This window comes from Hydra viridissima, unplaced genomic scaffold (genome assembly GCF_058129835.1).
Source record: "Hydra viridissima isolate aposymbiotic clone 2 unplaced genomic scaffold, HvirCarnegie_v1 scaffold_52, whole genome shotgun sequence".
Lineage (NCBI taxonomy): Eukaryota > Metazoa > Cnidaria > Hydrozoa > Anthoathecata > Hydridae > Hydra > Hydra viridissima.
In genome coordinates, this window is record NW_028324337.1 from 1 (window position 1) to 15,314 (window position 15,314).

A 15,314-nucleotide genomic window follows, 5' to 3' on the forward strand; every position below is an offset into this window, starting at 1 on the left:
GAAACTTTAAAAATGTTTAAATAAATATTTAAGTGAAAGTGTAACATGTTTTGAAAGAATATGTTATTAACAAAAAAAACAATGGTTTTCAATTTTTACCTGGTCTTGCCTTTAATTTAATTTCTCTAACTACATCATCGGCTCGCCTATCCATGGAAGTATAAAGGAGTCTTGGTATTAAACTTATATTTCCTAAATCATATCTGTATCTTTATCTATCTATATCTTTATTTGTATATCTATACTTTTACTTATATAATACATAAGTACACATACACACACACACACACACACACACACACACACACACACACACACACACACACACACACACACACACACACACACACACACACACACACACACACACACACACACACATATATATAGATCATTACACAAAATATTGTTTAAATGTTAAATCAAAGATTTGTAATCAAATTTAAATCAACGGTTTTTAGCACAGCCAAAAAGGACACAAGATGAAATACAAGACTTTAATGGTTTATTATTCATGCCTGGGTCAGATTGACCAACATCTACTATTTATCTACTGTATGTGTAAAATAGGAGACTCTTATCCAGGCAAATTAAGTTGATACTTAATACTTACCAAAAATTTAGTAAGCTTTTACTAAATTTTTCAAAAGGAAGAAGTAATAGAATTATTTAAACCTTTTAAGCTTGGAAATTTACTTTGGCCTAACACAGAGATCTACAGAACCTTTCATGTTTTTTTGGCATAAGTCTTTTTTGCAATGAATGGTATATTAACAGTTTGACCTTTTAGAGACAGAATTTTCACAAATGCCGTAAAAAGCTAAACCAACGAAGAAATTTATGAAATTGTCAAGTTTAAATGATAATATCAAGTTAAAAGAGTTATCAGATTTAAAATTCAGCTTATGTTTATTATTAGCTAAGTCTCCTTGGCTTTTTCATGGTCCTTGGATTTTAATGTTCTCAAGCTTATAGTATTTTTTGTATTGGTTAATACCACTGGGTTTTGTATTCACACAACTCTACTGTTTTAAAAATTCTCAATTTACTTAACTAGAATATTGGTTAGTACGTTTTAGTGAGTCGTTAAGAGATGTAGAGATAGTATGTAGATGAGGTGGCCGGTAATAAGACCGTGTAATTACTCAATTGTAAAAAATTGAAAAACTTTGTGTCTCAAGATAAAAACTTTTAACCAATAAGAATCGAGTTTCAATATCCAATGAAATTTCAGAGTTAAAAAACTAACCAATCACTTAATATTTTTTTCTACCAATCACAAATGAAATTATATTCTAATAAAGAGCAACGCTTGACCTTTACGAAAGAACACAAAATTATTATTGAACACTGGTGGTACCCAAACTTATCCATGGCTCGTACTAAGCAAACTGCTCGTAAATCAACTGGAGGCAAAGCTCCAAGGAAACAGTTAGCAACTAAAGCTGCTAGAAAAAGTGCACCGAGTACTGGTGGAGTCAAAAAACCTCATCGTTACCGACCCGGTACTGTGGCACTTAGAGAGATTCGTCGTTATCAAAAGTCGACTGAACTTTTAATCAGAAAACTGCCTTTCCAGCGACTAGTTCGTGAAATTGCTCAGGACTTTAAAACGGATCTTAGATTTCAAAGTGCGGCAATTGGTGCATTACAAGAGGCTGCTGAGGCATACCTTGTTGGACTTTTTGAAGATACCAATTTATGTGCAATTCATGCAAAGCGTGTCACTATAATGCCTAAAGATATCCAACTTGCTAGACGAATCCGTGGAGAACGTGCTTAAATTTGACACACTTAAAAACGGCTTTTTTCAAAGCCACAATTCTTTATTTAAGCATTATTTTGGTGAAGAACTCATGGATTAGTTTTAATTAATTCTTATAATCTCAATTTATGGGTACTACTCGACTTTCCCCCCTCTAAAAACCCTAATATTCGCCATTTTTTTTCAAAACGTTTTCTTTTGTAACGAAAATTAATTACCGTTACATTGCGCAACAAACAGACCTGGTTTCCATAAGCCCCCTAGCATTATTACTTTAAAGTATGGTAACGGAAGTGTTATAAGAAAATGAAATCAATAGAAGATTTCGAATAAAGTTTGAACGTAGAAATTGAGAATGTAGAAAAATTGATGAATTATTATTGTATCGTACGCTGGTCTTTTTTATTAAAAAAAAAGGTTTGAAGAATGTGATAGAACAACTATGAACTGAGTGATATGATAAGAACAACTATGAACTGAGTTTCAAAGGTTCTTCTTTTAAAAAAAAAACTGTTGAATTCTTTTTTAAAATTTATTACAAAAGTACATTACTTTCAAAATAGTTTATTCTCTTAATAATCAAAAAACGGCTAATTTCATAGCCACAAAAAATTGCGCAAGACAAACATACTTTAACGACTTTTTTTAACGTAAAAACCATGCTATTAATGTATTGCTTTTGTCAGCTAAAAGTTCTTTAACTTATTTTCAAAATGGCGAATATTAGGGTTTTTCGTGGGATTTTTTACAACTTTGACTTCGAATTAGAGCACTTTCCGTTGATTTTCAGGTCTATGTTTTTATATTTTTCTGAATCAGCATAAAATTAAGGGGGTGGGGGGGGGGTGGGGGGTGAAGAATGTCGAGTAGCGCCCAAATTATGTAAATATCCTAATATTACGGCCTTCGTGACAGATTTTAAGATGCTATCAAGATAAGTCTACCTGATGCCTTGGGCTAAACTGGGTAACATTTTTCCCATCCCCTTAAATTTATGAGCAATTTTTTAGTCTATACTAGACTTACTTAAAAACATAGCAATAATTATTTGACCTTTACTTTTTGTAGGAAGTACTCATAACTGAGCTAATGACAAAGTATTAAATCCTGGTAATGAAAATTGAATTAGGATCTAAGACCAAAAAAAATCAAATTGTTAAAGATTTCTTTATTCAGATCTGAAGATCTGATTGTCTTAACGCTCGTATATAAAGTTTGGAAATGATTCATTCAATGGACTCAACACGTCTCCTGAACTTTGATGCTCTTGTTACAAAGCAGTCAGCCTCTTTAATTTAGTAAAGAAAAATATCTCTTAAGATGAAAATTTATTTTATAAACGCATAAAAAACCGAATAAGAACTGTCCAAATAAAGTCCAGACCGCTAAACAGTTAATAATGCAATTGTAGTGATCAATTATACTTGACCATACTATTTTTTGATTTTTTAATTTGTATTGTAATAAAGAAACACTCAATCTATAGGATCTATCTAAATTTTAACTAAATCAAAAATAAGTTGTTAAAATATCATTGGGAAAGTATTTATAATAAAGTTCCAAATGCATGTTTTTTAAATTAGAGAACAGAACCCTTAAGATCCACTCCCTCAAAATATCCAATTTATAACTAACTTTATCAAAATACTTAAGTAATAGAAATAAAGGTTGGTTGAGATTTAATCTAAAGACATTAACTTAAAGCTTATAATTATATACATGTTAATACATAGATAATTTTAACACCTAAACTGTACATTTTTTGAAGATGAATGGAGATTTGAGCAAATACAGTCTAAAACATTGATTTTTAATTTTTTGTTTATGCTTTTTTTGGACAACTGTGAAATTAAAGAACCAGAAGATAATAAGAAATAATAAGAGACAAATTTTCCCCCATATGTTCCTCAGTCCTTCCTGATTCTGTGCTCCTTAAGATACTTAAGGTATTTACTCTTCGCTTCATTGGCTTTATTGCCTAGTTGTCCAATGGTAAGATTGCGTGTTTTATCGCACAATGGCAGCATTTGGACACTTGTGGGATATAACATTAGTTGTTTTTTTTTTAAATATTTCTACTATTTCCATGGCATGTTTTTTTGCAATTAACTTCATCCCGCACAAGATTGTTTGAAAGATTATGTGAAACATTTTTATCAAATTTTCATCCATCCCAGTTATCTTTGCAGACACTTTTTGGAGAATTGGGAAAAAAACTTGTGCCACTTTAACAATATTTGTGAACCTAAATTCAGTTTTTGATTGATCTACTAATATTCCCTATTCCTTCTTAAGACCCTCCAGAACCTCTGACTTATAGTTCTATTTTCTTTTTTATTTTCTCCCCTTGCTTGCCAACTCATTATGCTTACTCTGCAGCACATTTGTGAACAACATTCAAAGAACCGTATCCATGAATGAAGACTCAATTGTCCGAAACTGTAGTTTTCGACTCTTGGCAATTTTTTTAGGTGACACACAAAAATTGTTTTTCTCTGTCTCACTCTTTAGAGAATGAAAATTTTGGACTTATTGTTCCCTTGTCCATCAAGAAAACCGCCTCGCGCCTTGTAATAGCCAATAACAAATAAACACCCGTATTAGATTTTGAAAGCCCGAAGATCAAACATACAAAAAAGATCCTTCTTTTTGTAGGGTAAATCAGTTTTTTAATTGGAAATTCAAAAAACATTTATTAAAGTATTTAACAAATTAATTTCATTTTTTTTTTTTTTTTTTTTTTTTTAGCGAATTTAAAAAAGGTATAAAATTTATTATTGAAATTTTGATGAGTACTAAAGCCAACCAATAGAAATTCGAATTCTTTTTTTAACAATTAGTAACTTTTAGGTTCACATCACAAGATACGACGAATAACACTTTTTCCCAAATAATTTGAGACAATAATTATACTCATACTAAAAGGTTATGTTTATATATAGTTTTCAGGAGGCTGAGAAGTATATATACTTGTCTGCGTTTTATTACTGCTGTATTAATTTCAAAAAGATATTAAAAAAAAAAATTACATTAATATATAATTACCGAAATTGAAACTTAAAAATGTAAAGTTACAACCAAGCTTATCAAATTGCAAGACTGATTTATTTTTTCACTTTTTAAAAAGGTATGTTTTAGCAGACTAACTTAAAAAAAGAATCCTTTTCGGTTGATCGAAAAATATTACAAGAAAACGATATTTTAATATTCGGTCAGTTAACAGAGAGAAGCTCCAACAAACAACTTGAAGATGTCAAAGCCTGAAATAAGAAAAAAATAATAACAACAAGTTATAACAAATATTTGTGATATTTATACTTTGTTCTTTATTGATTTAAATCACAAATCAGATGGATGGTTTCAATCACTTTTTTCTTCATGCTTTGGTGAAAATGAGCTGGTGTGAATGAGCTAGTTGAATTTTTTTAAGAGCTTACATCAATCCTAACTATCTTGAGTTTCCTAGATTTCTCTAAATGGTTATTATGAAAAAATCTGCGACATTTTTATTAAAAGTGTTGTTAATTAAAAAAAAATCTACTGAAAAAATTCATAGACATTAAGATAACTGTAAAAAAATAAAAACTTCGAAAGACATTTCTTTTAGTAATCAATTATTTGATAACAAATCAGTTTGAGAACAACACCCCTTAAAAAGCCCTCACAAACACCTTAAAAAGCCCTCACAATTTTTACATCCACCTTATGCCCCTCACACCTGTCTTCTTTTATTTTTAAATAGTCAAAAAATTTTCCTTTTTTTCTAATCAGTTTTTAATTTCATTAATAATCGATTTTTTTGTTAATTTTAACTTGACGTTTTCTCGAGTTTTAATTTTGCAGCATTGCCCTTTCATGGCAACGACTGTAACTTTGACTTTTTATGACAGGTCTCGACATGCCTTGGAATCGTTTCTTAAATTAGAAGTTGAAATTTCAACTTAAATTTTGCTTTTGGGTTTACATTTTGCGCTCGACGTCTTAAACACGTTTTCTTTTTTTTTCTTTTTACTGTACAAATGCCATTAAAATAGTTCTGTTAACAAGCTAGTTAAATGTAAACGTCTCAAAATTTGTCCAATCAAAGTTTCAATTTACAGAATAAAATATATTAAATTTTTGGTCACATCAACTTGTGAAATGAATCAAACAAAGCATTTATAATTATTTAAAACTAAATTAGGAAAAATTCCATTTTTTGCCTGAAAGGCAAAAAATATAATTGTTTTAACAGACTATCGCACCTAAATTAAAATAACACTTCTCAAATGTATATTGGAATTGTTAACTTTAAGGCTTTTATCGAAACGATATGTTAGTAAACAAGAAGCTTGATAAAACCTGACTTTAAGTTGTTTAACATTAATCGCGTCAGGTGTCCCAGAGGTGCAGCGATTGAGGTTTGTTGAAGCTTGTTCTTCAAGAACAAAATCATTCTGTAAGAAAGTTAAAAAGATAAAATTCATATCCAAAATAAAAAAATTGGAAACTTTAAGCTACAATTAAAAAAAAAAAAGGGTTATTAATATTTGTTAATAAAACTAATGTGTCATATTTGTGATAAAAGTGATAATAATTTTAATATTTTTAGGTATAAAATGATAACCGAAGCCTTTTATGTCTTCTTACTTTCGGTGTTGATATTAACTGGTGAGTGATTCTATTATGAGTCTTTTATTAGCCCTTTTTAAAGTGATGCTTTCAGTTATAGTTATCTTTCTGTAACCCCTGCTAATAATATATCTTTATATGTAGAAACGAATGGAGAATCACTGACCGCACAATCTGGTAAATATGATGCGATGCTCCTTTTTTTAATGACATTAACATACACGCATGCACATATACACTTATTCAAACGAGTGCGCGTACACACACATAAATTGGGAATATTTTTTTTTAAAAAAAAAAACTGAAAATTTTTTTCATTTACAGAAATCATATTTTTTACAATATCAAAATAGATAAAAAAATGTTGATCACAATATAAGTAACGAAGAATATTTTTTTAAGTTAACTAAAAAAGCAAACAATTTTTAGTAACTCCGGCTGCAACTGAAAATATTCATAACAGCATACGAAGCTTGTACGTGGAGCACCCTCTAATTTTTAGCGAAACATTGGCTGAAAAATCAAAAATTTGTGTCTCTATGATGGCCCAATATCATTTGGGAATATCAGACCATCCTTGCGAAGAAAACGGCGAGAGTATTTACCTGACAAAGCAAAGCATACAAAGTGGACCTTTGTCACCTGAGAAGCTGATGTCATTAGCTGCTGATGCCTGGTAAAATTAAATTTGTAAACAATCAAGTTATATAAAATATTATGAAAATCAGGTAAATGAGGTGAAAATATGCAAGAAGCGAAATATGAAAAATGTCTTCGTGTTATAACACAAAATATCAATCAAAGAAAAATTATCACTATTGGTTTAAGTATTGAAAATTTTCCATGTGATGAATAAATAACAAATAAATATTTTTAGGCATGACGAAATAAGGTATATAAAGCAAACAGAATTCCGAAAATTTGATGAAAACTGGCTAAAATATCCAAGTAAAGAAGATGTCATAAATACAGGACACTTAATGCAGGTAGTTTTTTTTTTTTTTCTGGTTAATTAAATTTATGCAAAGAACTGCGTTGGCGGTTAAATGTTTAGAATTTAGTTTTAGAGATTTAGAAAAAGATTTAGAGAAACTGTAACCCACCGGAAGCCTAAACTATTGAAGTATATCGAAGTAGAAAATTTATCTTATCCATCATCCGCCTTAATTTCCGGTTTAAAGAAAAATAAACTAATACAATCGTCAGATTTCTACTTTTAAGAAGTTTTTAAATGATTCTACTTTTTAGATGCTCTGGGCAAGTACTAAGTATGTTGGATGCGCCAGTGATTTCTACATTGAAGGTTCGGATCGTATTTATTATCTGCTCTGTAGATATAGTACTCCGGCAGACTTATGGAACTTAATAGAACGTTTAAACAACCTTCCAGTAGCTAAGCCAGGTATCTATAGTTGTAACTCTTGTAACTTACTCATTTGAAGTTCAAAATCCCTTGTATGTAATGCATATTTAAAAATGCAACTCCGAACCATCATGAATTATTTTACAGGTACTGAATGTGTGGATGACGTTGGTTGCGACAAAATTGCTTCACAAGTCAATTGTTTAAAATATCTAAAGACGCGCCAAAGGTGCAAGAAGTCTTGCGACGTATACTTGAACGAAAAAAAATGTTGAAATACAATTAGTTATTAAGAATAGAAGTAGAACTAAACTTTTCAACTTTATTTTTTGTAATCTAAATTATACCTAAAGTGCTTTTCGTTCAACACCCCTACACCCTTCTTTTGTTCAATACACCCTGCACTGTCCTTTAGATTATAAAATGTAGAAAAAAATATTTCCAAATAAAAAACCAAAAATTGTGCATATATCTGTTGATTGCAAAATTTCATTATTATAATTTTGTTATTATATTATTATATCTTATTATTTTTATTATTACATATATTTGTTGCAAAGTATTATAATATATCTTTTATATAATACATTTGTAAATCCGGAAAACGGCAAAGAAACAAGATTTTATTTTCCTTGATTTCTGTAATTTCATTTCTGTGTTTCCGAAAGTTTTGGAACCCATGAGAGGGCTAAAAATGTTTTCAATGTTCACAGGTACTCCAACTGTCTAAACCATGTCACTGTTTTAGTTTGATGAAAATTTAAAAGCATAATGAACCATGTTTTATGAAGAACTAAATTTACCACAAGGCCACATTTAAGTTAAGTTATTGTACGCTTTAAATAGTAATAGTAAATGTACGCTTTTTTATCTAAAGGTGTAAAATATTTTTATACTTTTCTCTAAATAAAGTTTATTCTAATATATTTTTAATGTTGAAAAATCATGAAAAATCTAATGCTAAAAATAAAGTTAAAGTTTTCGACAAGATTTTTTTCCTGATTTTTAACCTTCTTCAAACTTTGCTTCTACCAATGCAAAACAGGTGGAATAGTTCAATTGGGATGTCCGCACCAAAATATAAGCTATATTTTTGATTGAATATGCAAGTAAAATGTTTAAAGTTTTTTTTAATTTTCATATTTTATTTTCAATCAATGTCTAGAAAGCGCTATACCAACTCTTTCCGTAGATTCTGTTCTTGAATTTTTTAATTAGAAAAGGAATCTTATACAGCTTATAAAGTGTTTGAAATTTAATTTGCATGCTAAGTTAATGACTAGGATAAATCTTAAGTGCTAAGAAAATAGTTATATCAACCCTTGGTAGATTTGGTAGATTCAAAATGTGTCTTTTTACCTCCCCAAAAATATATTTCTTACATTTCAATTTCATTTCAACTTTTTCCAAGAAAGTCTTTAAAACATATGCGATGAAAACATATTTTTCCCTTTAAAGCATATGTGATGAAAACATATTTTTCCTTTTAAAACATACGCGATGAACATGTTAAACATTATCATGATATATCTTCAACAGTATATATAGAAAAGGAATACCGCAATATGATTGGCTGATTGCTGTTGGACACTAAATAAAGATGATCCCGAAGTTTTTTATAAAAGAAAATCCATTACTAAAAAATTCTAGAAATTTATTCATTAGGTTTATTACAATAAGCTTTTTTTCTCCATAAAAACACAAAGTAGTTTTCTAAATAACCTGATGTGGACAAAGTTTAAACTTACATTTGACGTAATCAGCGTATAAATAGAAAAGAATAAATGATAGAAAAAAACAAAACCAAAAAAAAAACAAAATTTAAAATAGAAGAAAATAAAGAATTGAAAAACTCCTTTCTAGAAATTTTCTGTGAAACTTGCTGTAAAACTTTGAGTTAAAACAACTTTTTTATTTGAAAAGCTGAAATACTATTTTTTCATTAAGGAATTTTTAAAAATTTTCATTAACTATAATTTTTTAATGTAATGCACGATGATCAGTTTGCATTTATTGATTTGAGGTTATGTTTGAAATTGTTAATGGTTTTGCGCAGGTATTTTATCTTTCTTTTCAATGATTAATTTTTCTTTGCTAATTTTCTCTTTCCTTACCCATTTTCAAAATGAGGAATAGAAGAGTAGGATGAAGATGAGGAAGATGATTAGCAACAGAAAAAGATGACACGAAGGAAAGCTGAAGTTTTTTCAAGAATAAAAAACGCAAGAAACATTTCTTTTGATTTTAACCCTTTGTACTCGAACGATGCCTCTCAAGCCCTTTCCTATTCTTTGCTTCAACTCAAAAGACGCCTGAGAGGCTCTTTTACTATTTATGATGATATGAAGTGATGAGAGTCAAAGTGGTATAACTCATTTCAATACAATTTTTCAGGGCAGAGCGTTTTATCCTATTAAGTGCAAAAGAATCAGGTTTAATGTTTAGTGATTTTGAAAATATTGGATGATGTTAATAAAAGGCTGTTTTATTTATTGGAACTGTTTGAACTGTTAATATTTTTACAGGTTTTTAATAAAATTAATGTTTTAACAAGTTTATACCACTTTTACTCTAAACAAAACTAACATACCGTAAAAGGTAAAAATAAGTTTCATTCAAAAAAACAGTTTAATTTGTGTTTATTTAGGTGAAAAATTATAAAAAAAATTCAGAAGATACTACAAACGAAAACTTATTGGTTTCACTGCAAATTTTCTTTCTCATCTGGAATGTCCTCTGGGGTGTTCTCTTCGTCAGTCAGAAAGTTGGAGTCTTCCGCTTTTTTGAAGTTTTAATGTTCCTGAAGTAGGGATGGTAAATTGGAGGAATATACTTAAGGAGAAAGAGCATATCTCTTTTTTTCAACGAATTGATTAGCTGGGGTTACTTGTAAAGATGGTCCTGATCAGGAAGGAGAGTCCTAGGACGACCTTTGGCTTTACTTTTTTTATAACGACACCACTGGATTTATAACCAGTGAACTTTTTCTCCAACTGTGCTTTTGGTTCACCTAACAATGGCCTTTTCTAACTTTTCAGTATAAAGAAAATTTGTGTCTGCCATCTTAATACTATAAACTTATTCTTTTTTCTTGCTGATGCCATCGCGATGTATCAATCCTCAGTCACGTAGAGAGATTTTTTTTTTGCGCATTGTTCAATAAGTCCAAAAGCAGAATCTTTAGGCAAATACGAATGCCCTGATACCAAAAACTTTTGTTCAATAATATTAACAGAGGGGCTGTCTTGAACAAACTTCAGCATAGCCAGGGCAACCTTTATGTTTCGATTCTGGCCAGTGCATTATCACTGTAAATTATGGTATAGCTTTTAGTGCTAACATGCAACGATTTGTGTTTTAAAGTCGCAAACCCAATTTCTTGAGATCCTCGAGAGGCTGTGCATTCATCCCATACATACATTGCAACGTTATTGGTGGCAAGGTCATGCACACCTAAGTTGTAAAAATACATGTTTCGCCTGTAGTAGGCATCAAACACTGTAAGCTTAGGAAATGGAAGAGCTTTCTGGAAATCTATGCTTATTGCTATTAGTTCATCTTTTTCTTCTTTGGCCATTTCTCCTTCAGCCTTCATTGCAGATCTAGCTTTTTTTGCTTTCCGCAAATGGATTTCATGCTGAGCTTTTAAGGTATTCTGTTTCTGTGGGTCAGTTTCTACGTCAGCTGATATTTTAAATTTATCACACCTTACAAGTATCTTTCCTTGGGACTTGAAAGTGAAGGTTTAATCTAGTATTGAAAATATACCTGTAACTGTGATCTTTTTCCAGGAAAACACCAAGTGTAGTACAACTTTCTTTGTACAATTAATACTTTTTTCTGATGTTGAGCTTTGGGCTTATATACTTCCTGTTGGAGTTATCGTTACGAGTGTAATGGCTTTGAAAAGCTGGGAAACTTTTAATATGGTCCACTATACCTTGTATTTTGTTTTCAGGAGTTTTCTTTGCAGGAGCATGTTTTCCCCTGAGGTCTTGGCCTGGTGATTTACCATTGTAAACTTTTGTCAACAACCTTGAAACCCTGCCATTCGAAGAACAAAACGTATCTAAGAAAAATGTTTTGCAAACATAGATTGTATTTCCTGAAACCTGTAAATAATACTTATTTGAGGCCTGTTTTTCTGTCTTGCTACTATCTTTGGGCTTTCTTACTGCTGCTAGTACTTGATGGATTAGGCTACCAAGATAAGCCATGTCGTAAAAATTTTTGAATAAATTGTGTCTCTCTTCGTAAGTCTCAGATTCAAAGCATTTTAGGCGACATTTACAATCTTTGTTCTCAAAGATCTTGCCTTCTACTTCTGCGCCCTTGTAATTTTTTGTACGATTTACCCGAAATCCTTAGGCGTTTTACAGTTGAATATTTAAATGCATTAGGTCTTCGAAGTCTCTTAAGAGATTTATGAGCCCCAGGAGCCACGTTTTCAAGCACCAGCGAAGGATTATCAGTTAGTGGATCATCAGACTTCTGAGATCTACCTGCTTGTTCATTGGGAGACAAACTTTCATTGGGTGTGGAAATTCTTCAGATCTCAGAAAAGCAGCGGCAGGCTGATTTTCAGAAAAAAAAAAATGAATTACCACTTAGGACTACAAAAAAAAAAAAAGAATTACCACTTAGGACTGAATGTTTTTTTTGTTGTTTTTTTTTTCACTTATAAGCCTACTAAACAAAATGTTTTAATGTAAACAGGAGATCCCATGCCAATTTGCTTGGAACAATTTAGGACAAACCAAGTAAGTTTTTTTTATTTTTGTTTAAGCATAAATACACAATAAACATCAAGGCCTATTGAAGAACTTATCTGAGAGTTTTGGAACAAGTAAAAGAATATGTAGACTGAAAATTAGTATTAAGAGCCTACCTGATAGTATTGAAGTTGGCCCATTATCGTTCTGTATTCCTGAGGGCCCAGGCAGGTTTTCCACAATATTACAATAGTGGGAGGTATCAAACGTTTACTGAGTTTTAAGGGCCTGTGCAGAACCAGATACATTTTTCTCTGCTGGCTTAGGCTTCAGCTTTTTCCGATGATCGACTCGAGTAGGCATTTTTATATTGTAGATATGGTCATTGTTCTCATATGAAAATATGCACCAATATTAAATAAGGCCTAGGCCTAGGTGTAGCTTAACCTAGACTGTTTATTTATACATAATGTTCATAGGTTCAAGAATAACCCAAGTTTTATAGTGCTCTCACTGTCTATAAAGGGTACAAGTATTATGCATAGATAATTTAAATAATTCGGTACACTTAACAACTCAAAAAGTATGTTCATTGTCTGAAACATAACCTAAAAAATAACTTCACATTATTTTTTTTACTATTACTCTTACCTGCAGAATCAGAGCTGATATCACTTAGCTGAGGCCGATAATCTTTATTCTTATCACTATCATATTCTTCTTCGCTGGTGCCTTCAATTTCCAGAAGATCTTTCAAACTTTGACCACGGTAAAATGACATTGCAGTTGTGAGATTCACAAACAAAACAGCCCAAAAGTAACAGTCAAAGTGGGATATATAGAGCTATACCACTTTGTTTCTAACAAAAACTAGATTTTATTAGTGCAAGAAATGGGTGCTGTTATCTGGTGATGAAAACATCAACTAGAATTTATCCCACTTTTACACTAAACATAAAATGTGTTTAGGAGTTAAAATCAGCTGTTAAGTGAAAATTTTAAAAAAATGGAGTTATACCACTTTGAATCTCACCACCTCATATGTATCTTAATTTGTGCATGCACAGCAAATTTTTTTTCCTAAGTGTGAGATTAGTCCGGTATATATCAGATATCTGAACACTACAGCGTTTTGTGTTAATAAACTGAAAATAACTGAAATTGAAAATAACTAAAAATAACTGAAAATAACTGAAATAATAAACTGAAATAATAAACTGAAATAATATAATAAACTGAAATAATAAGCAGAAAATAACTGAAAAAATAAATAACTTAACTGCTCAAGAATTCAAGAACACGAGCGATCAATCATTCAAGAACACGAGCGATCAATCATTCAAGAACACTAGCGATCAATCAGTAACTTAAAATAAGTGAAACTTTTTTAGTGAATCAGCTAAAAGGAAATTATTGACTAAACCGTGAAGCTGTCCGTGGTTCTACAAAAAGTCCGTGGTTCTACAAAAAGTCCGTGGTTCTACATCTTCAACTACAAATAACAGTATCCGATTAAATGGTGGGCTACATGTTATGCTAAAAGGAAAAAAAAATGATTGCAGAGCGTGCTCTGACCGAACGAAAAAAAAAAGAGGAAGACGTGAAACGTTGTATTACTGTGACACTTGTCCTGAATAACCTAGGATACACCTTGGAGAGTGATTCCTCAAATATCACACAAAGGAAGGTTATAAAATTTAAAATTAAACCATTATGTATGTAGTATGTAAATAAAAATAAATCAAGTAAGTAAAATACTTTTGTTAAAAATTCTTATGTTTGATATATTACAATTTTTTATTAAAAATACTGTCGGGTACTTGACTACTCATACTAAAAAATGGTTCAGGCGCAAAGGTTAAAGAAAAAAGGGTTCAAAGTTTGAATATTTGTGATTAACCCAAATACTGCGCGCGAAGAGGAAAAATATACAAAAAAACATGTGTTTTATATAAAAATATATACATACATGTGTTTTATGTAAAACTTATATATCAAAAATGCATGAATAAGCCAATCCTGGAGATCCTATCGAGATAAAATCCGCCTAACTTTGTCTGCATAATTAGCAAGAATTTTGATATGCACAATGTACACCCACTAATGCACAACCATTAACATAACATCTGTATATTTTAATAAGGTTCAATGCGACAAGAATAAAATTGCGCGAATGAAGCAAATGCTGAAAAAAATTAAATTACGTTTATCACAACAAATTGATATTCACACTCCCTAACTAAACAAGTCCTTAATATTCCAAACCAATCGCTACAAACAACACAATATAGGAAGCACGATAAGAAACGTTTAAAAAAATTACCAGAGAGGCCCGAGATACAATTCTTCAAACAAAATAATGTCTGATAAAGCTCTCCTTTCCACAGAAATGCCAAAGGTAAGCTACAACCAACTTACCGAAGTATTTGGAGAAAGATAGGCCACCAGCGGAAGTAGATACTCAAAGACTGGTGCTGCTACAGCTACTACAAGCTACACTTGCTATTGTACACTACTTTAAACATATGTCCAAAGCTACACGTAAAAGACTTGCAAAAAGTTCATTTGCAAACGTACAACAAGTTCCTTTGCAAACGTACCACAAGTTCCTTTGAAAACGAGACACTTTTTATCCCAAGAATGCTAACTTTAAACAAATCCATTCAAAACGTTCGTCAGAGAAAACTTTATATGATAGAATCTAAGGGAAAAATTTTCTCAGAGATTGTAATAGTAAGATCAACAAGCACAAAATTTTTATTCTTAAACCAAACTGTTCCTCAAATAAATCAGACAAAATCATTGATGATAACGTAGACTAGGGTTTGGAATACCGGACCAAAAATCAAATACCGGTATTTCG

General features: G+C 30.9%; 3 protein-coding genes across 6 annotated transcripts; 2 read left to right on the forward strand and 1 right to left on the reverse strand.

The window, feature by feature from the left end:
- The first annotated feature begins 1,320 nt into the window (after positions 1-1,320).
- On the forward strand, positions 1,321-1,877 carry LOC145186546 (histone H3.3). Its single transcript, XM_080062690.2, has one exon. It carries the CDS (start codon positions 1,373-1,375, stop codon positions 1,781-1,783), a length of 411 nt encoding a protein of 136 aa, XP_079918816.1. The 5' UTR covers positions 1,321-1,372; the 3' UTR covers positions 1,784-1,877.
- A 4,184-nt stretch (positions 1,878-6,061) lies between these two features.
- On the forward strand, positions 6,062-8,051 carry LOC145186541 (venom allergen 5-like). Of its 3 annotated transcripts, none has more exons than XM_090075839.1 (7): positions 6,062-6,165; positions 6,357-6,415; positions 6,521-6,553; positions 6,806-7,052; positions 7,254-7,362; positions 7,625-7,782; positions 7,891-8,051. In XM_090075839.1, the coding sequence occupies exons 2-7, from the start codon at positions 6,364-6,366 to the stop codon at positions 8,012-8,014; spliced, it is 723 nt and encodes a 240-aa protein (XP_089931965.1). In that variant the 5' UTR covers positions 6,062-6,165; positions 6,357-6,363; the 3' UTR covers positions 8,015-8,051. The 3 variants fall into 3 exon arrangements, with proteins under 3 accessions (XP_089931965.1, XP_089931964.1, XP_089931966.1); XM_090075838.1 differs by having other exon boundaries at positions 7,625-7,778; positions 7,887-8,051; XM_090075840.1 differs by having other exon boundaries at positions 6,122-6,203; positions 7,625-7,778; positions 7,887-8,051.
- A 2,825-nt stretch (positions 8,052-10,876) lies between these two features.
- Positions 10,877-15,154, reverse strand: LOC149876035 (uncharacterized). 2 transcript variants are annotated; one of them, XM_090075842.1, is made up of 5 exons: positions 14,870-15,154; positions 14,421-14,636; positions 13,103-13,987; positions 12,628-12,841; positions 10,877-12,313 (listed from the first exon to the last, which is right to left on the reverse strand). In XM_090075842.1, the coding sequence occupies exon 5, from the start codon at positions 11,332-11,334 to the stop codon at positions 11,017-11,019; it is 318 nt and encodes a 105-aa protein (XP_089931968.1). In that variant the 5' UTR covers positions 11,335-12,313; positions 12,628-12,841; positions 13,103-13,987; positions 14,421-14,636; positions 14,870-15,154; the 3' UTR covers positions 10,877-11,016. The 2 variants fall into 2 exon arrangements, 1 of the variants encoding a protein (XP_089931968.1); XR_016448951.1 differs by lacking the exons at positions 10,877-12,313; positions 12,628-12,841; positions 13,103-13,987 and having other exon boundaries at positions 14,775-15,154.
- Between the last annotated feature and the right edge of the window lie 160 nt (positions 15,155-15,314).

What these genes read in the sequence shown, in the direction of transcription:
- LOC145186541 (XM_090075839.1), top strand. Translation starts at nt 6,364, where the DNA reads ATGATAACCGAAGCCTTTTATGTCTTCTTACTTTCGGTGTTGATATTA. An exon ending in ATACAGGACACTTAATGCAG is followed by an intron (nt 7,363 to 7,624) that starts GTAGTTTTTTTT and finishes TCTACTTTTTAG; the next exon opens with ATGCTCTGGGCAAGTACTAA. An exon ending in CCAGTAGCTAAGCCAGGTAT is followed by an intron (nt 7,783 to 7,890) that starts CTATAGTTGTAA and finishes TTTTACAGGTAC; the next exon opens with TGAATGTGTGGATGACGTTG.
- LOC145186546 (XM_080062690.2), top strand. Translation starts at nt 1,373, where the DNA reads ATGGCTCGTACTAAGCAAACTGCTCGTAAATCAACTGGAGGCAAAGCT.
- LOC149876035 (XM_090075842.1), bottom strand. Translation starts at nt 11,334, where the DNA reads ATGAAGGCTGAAGGAGAAATGGCCAAAGAAGAAAAAGATGAACTAATA.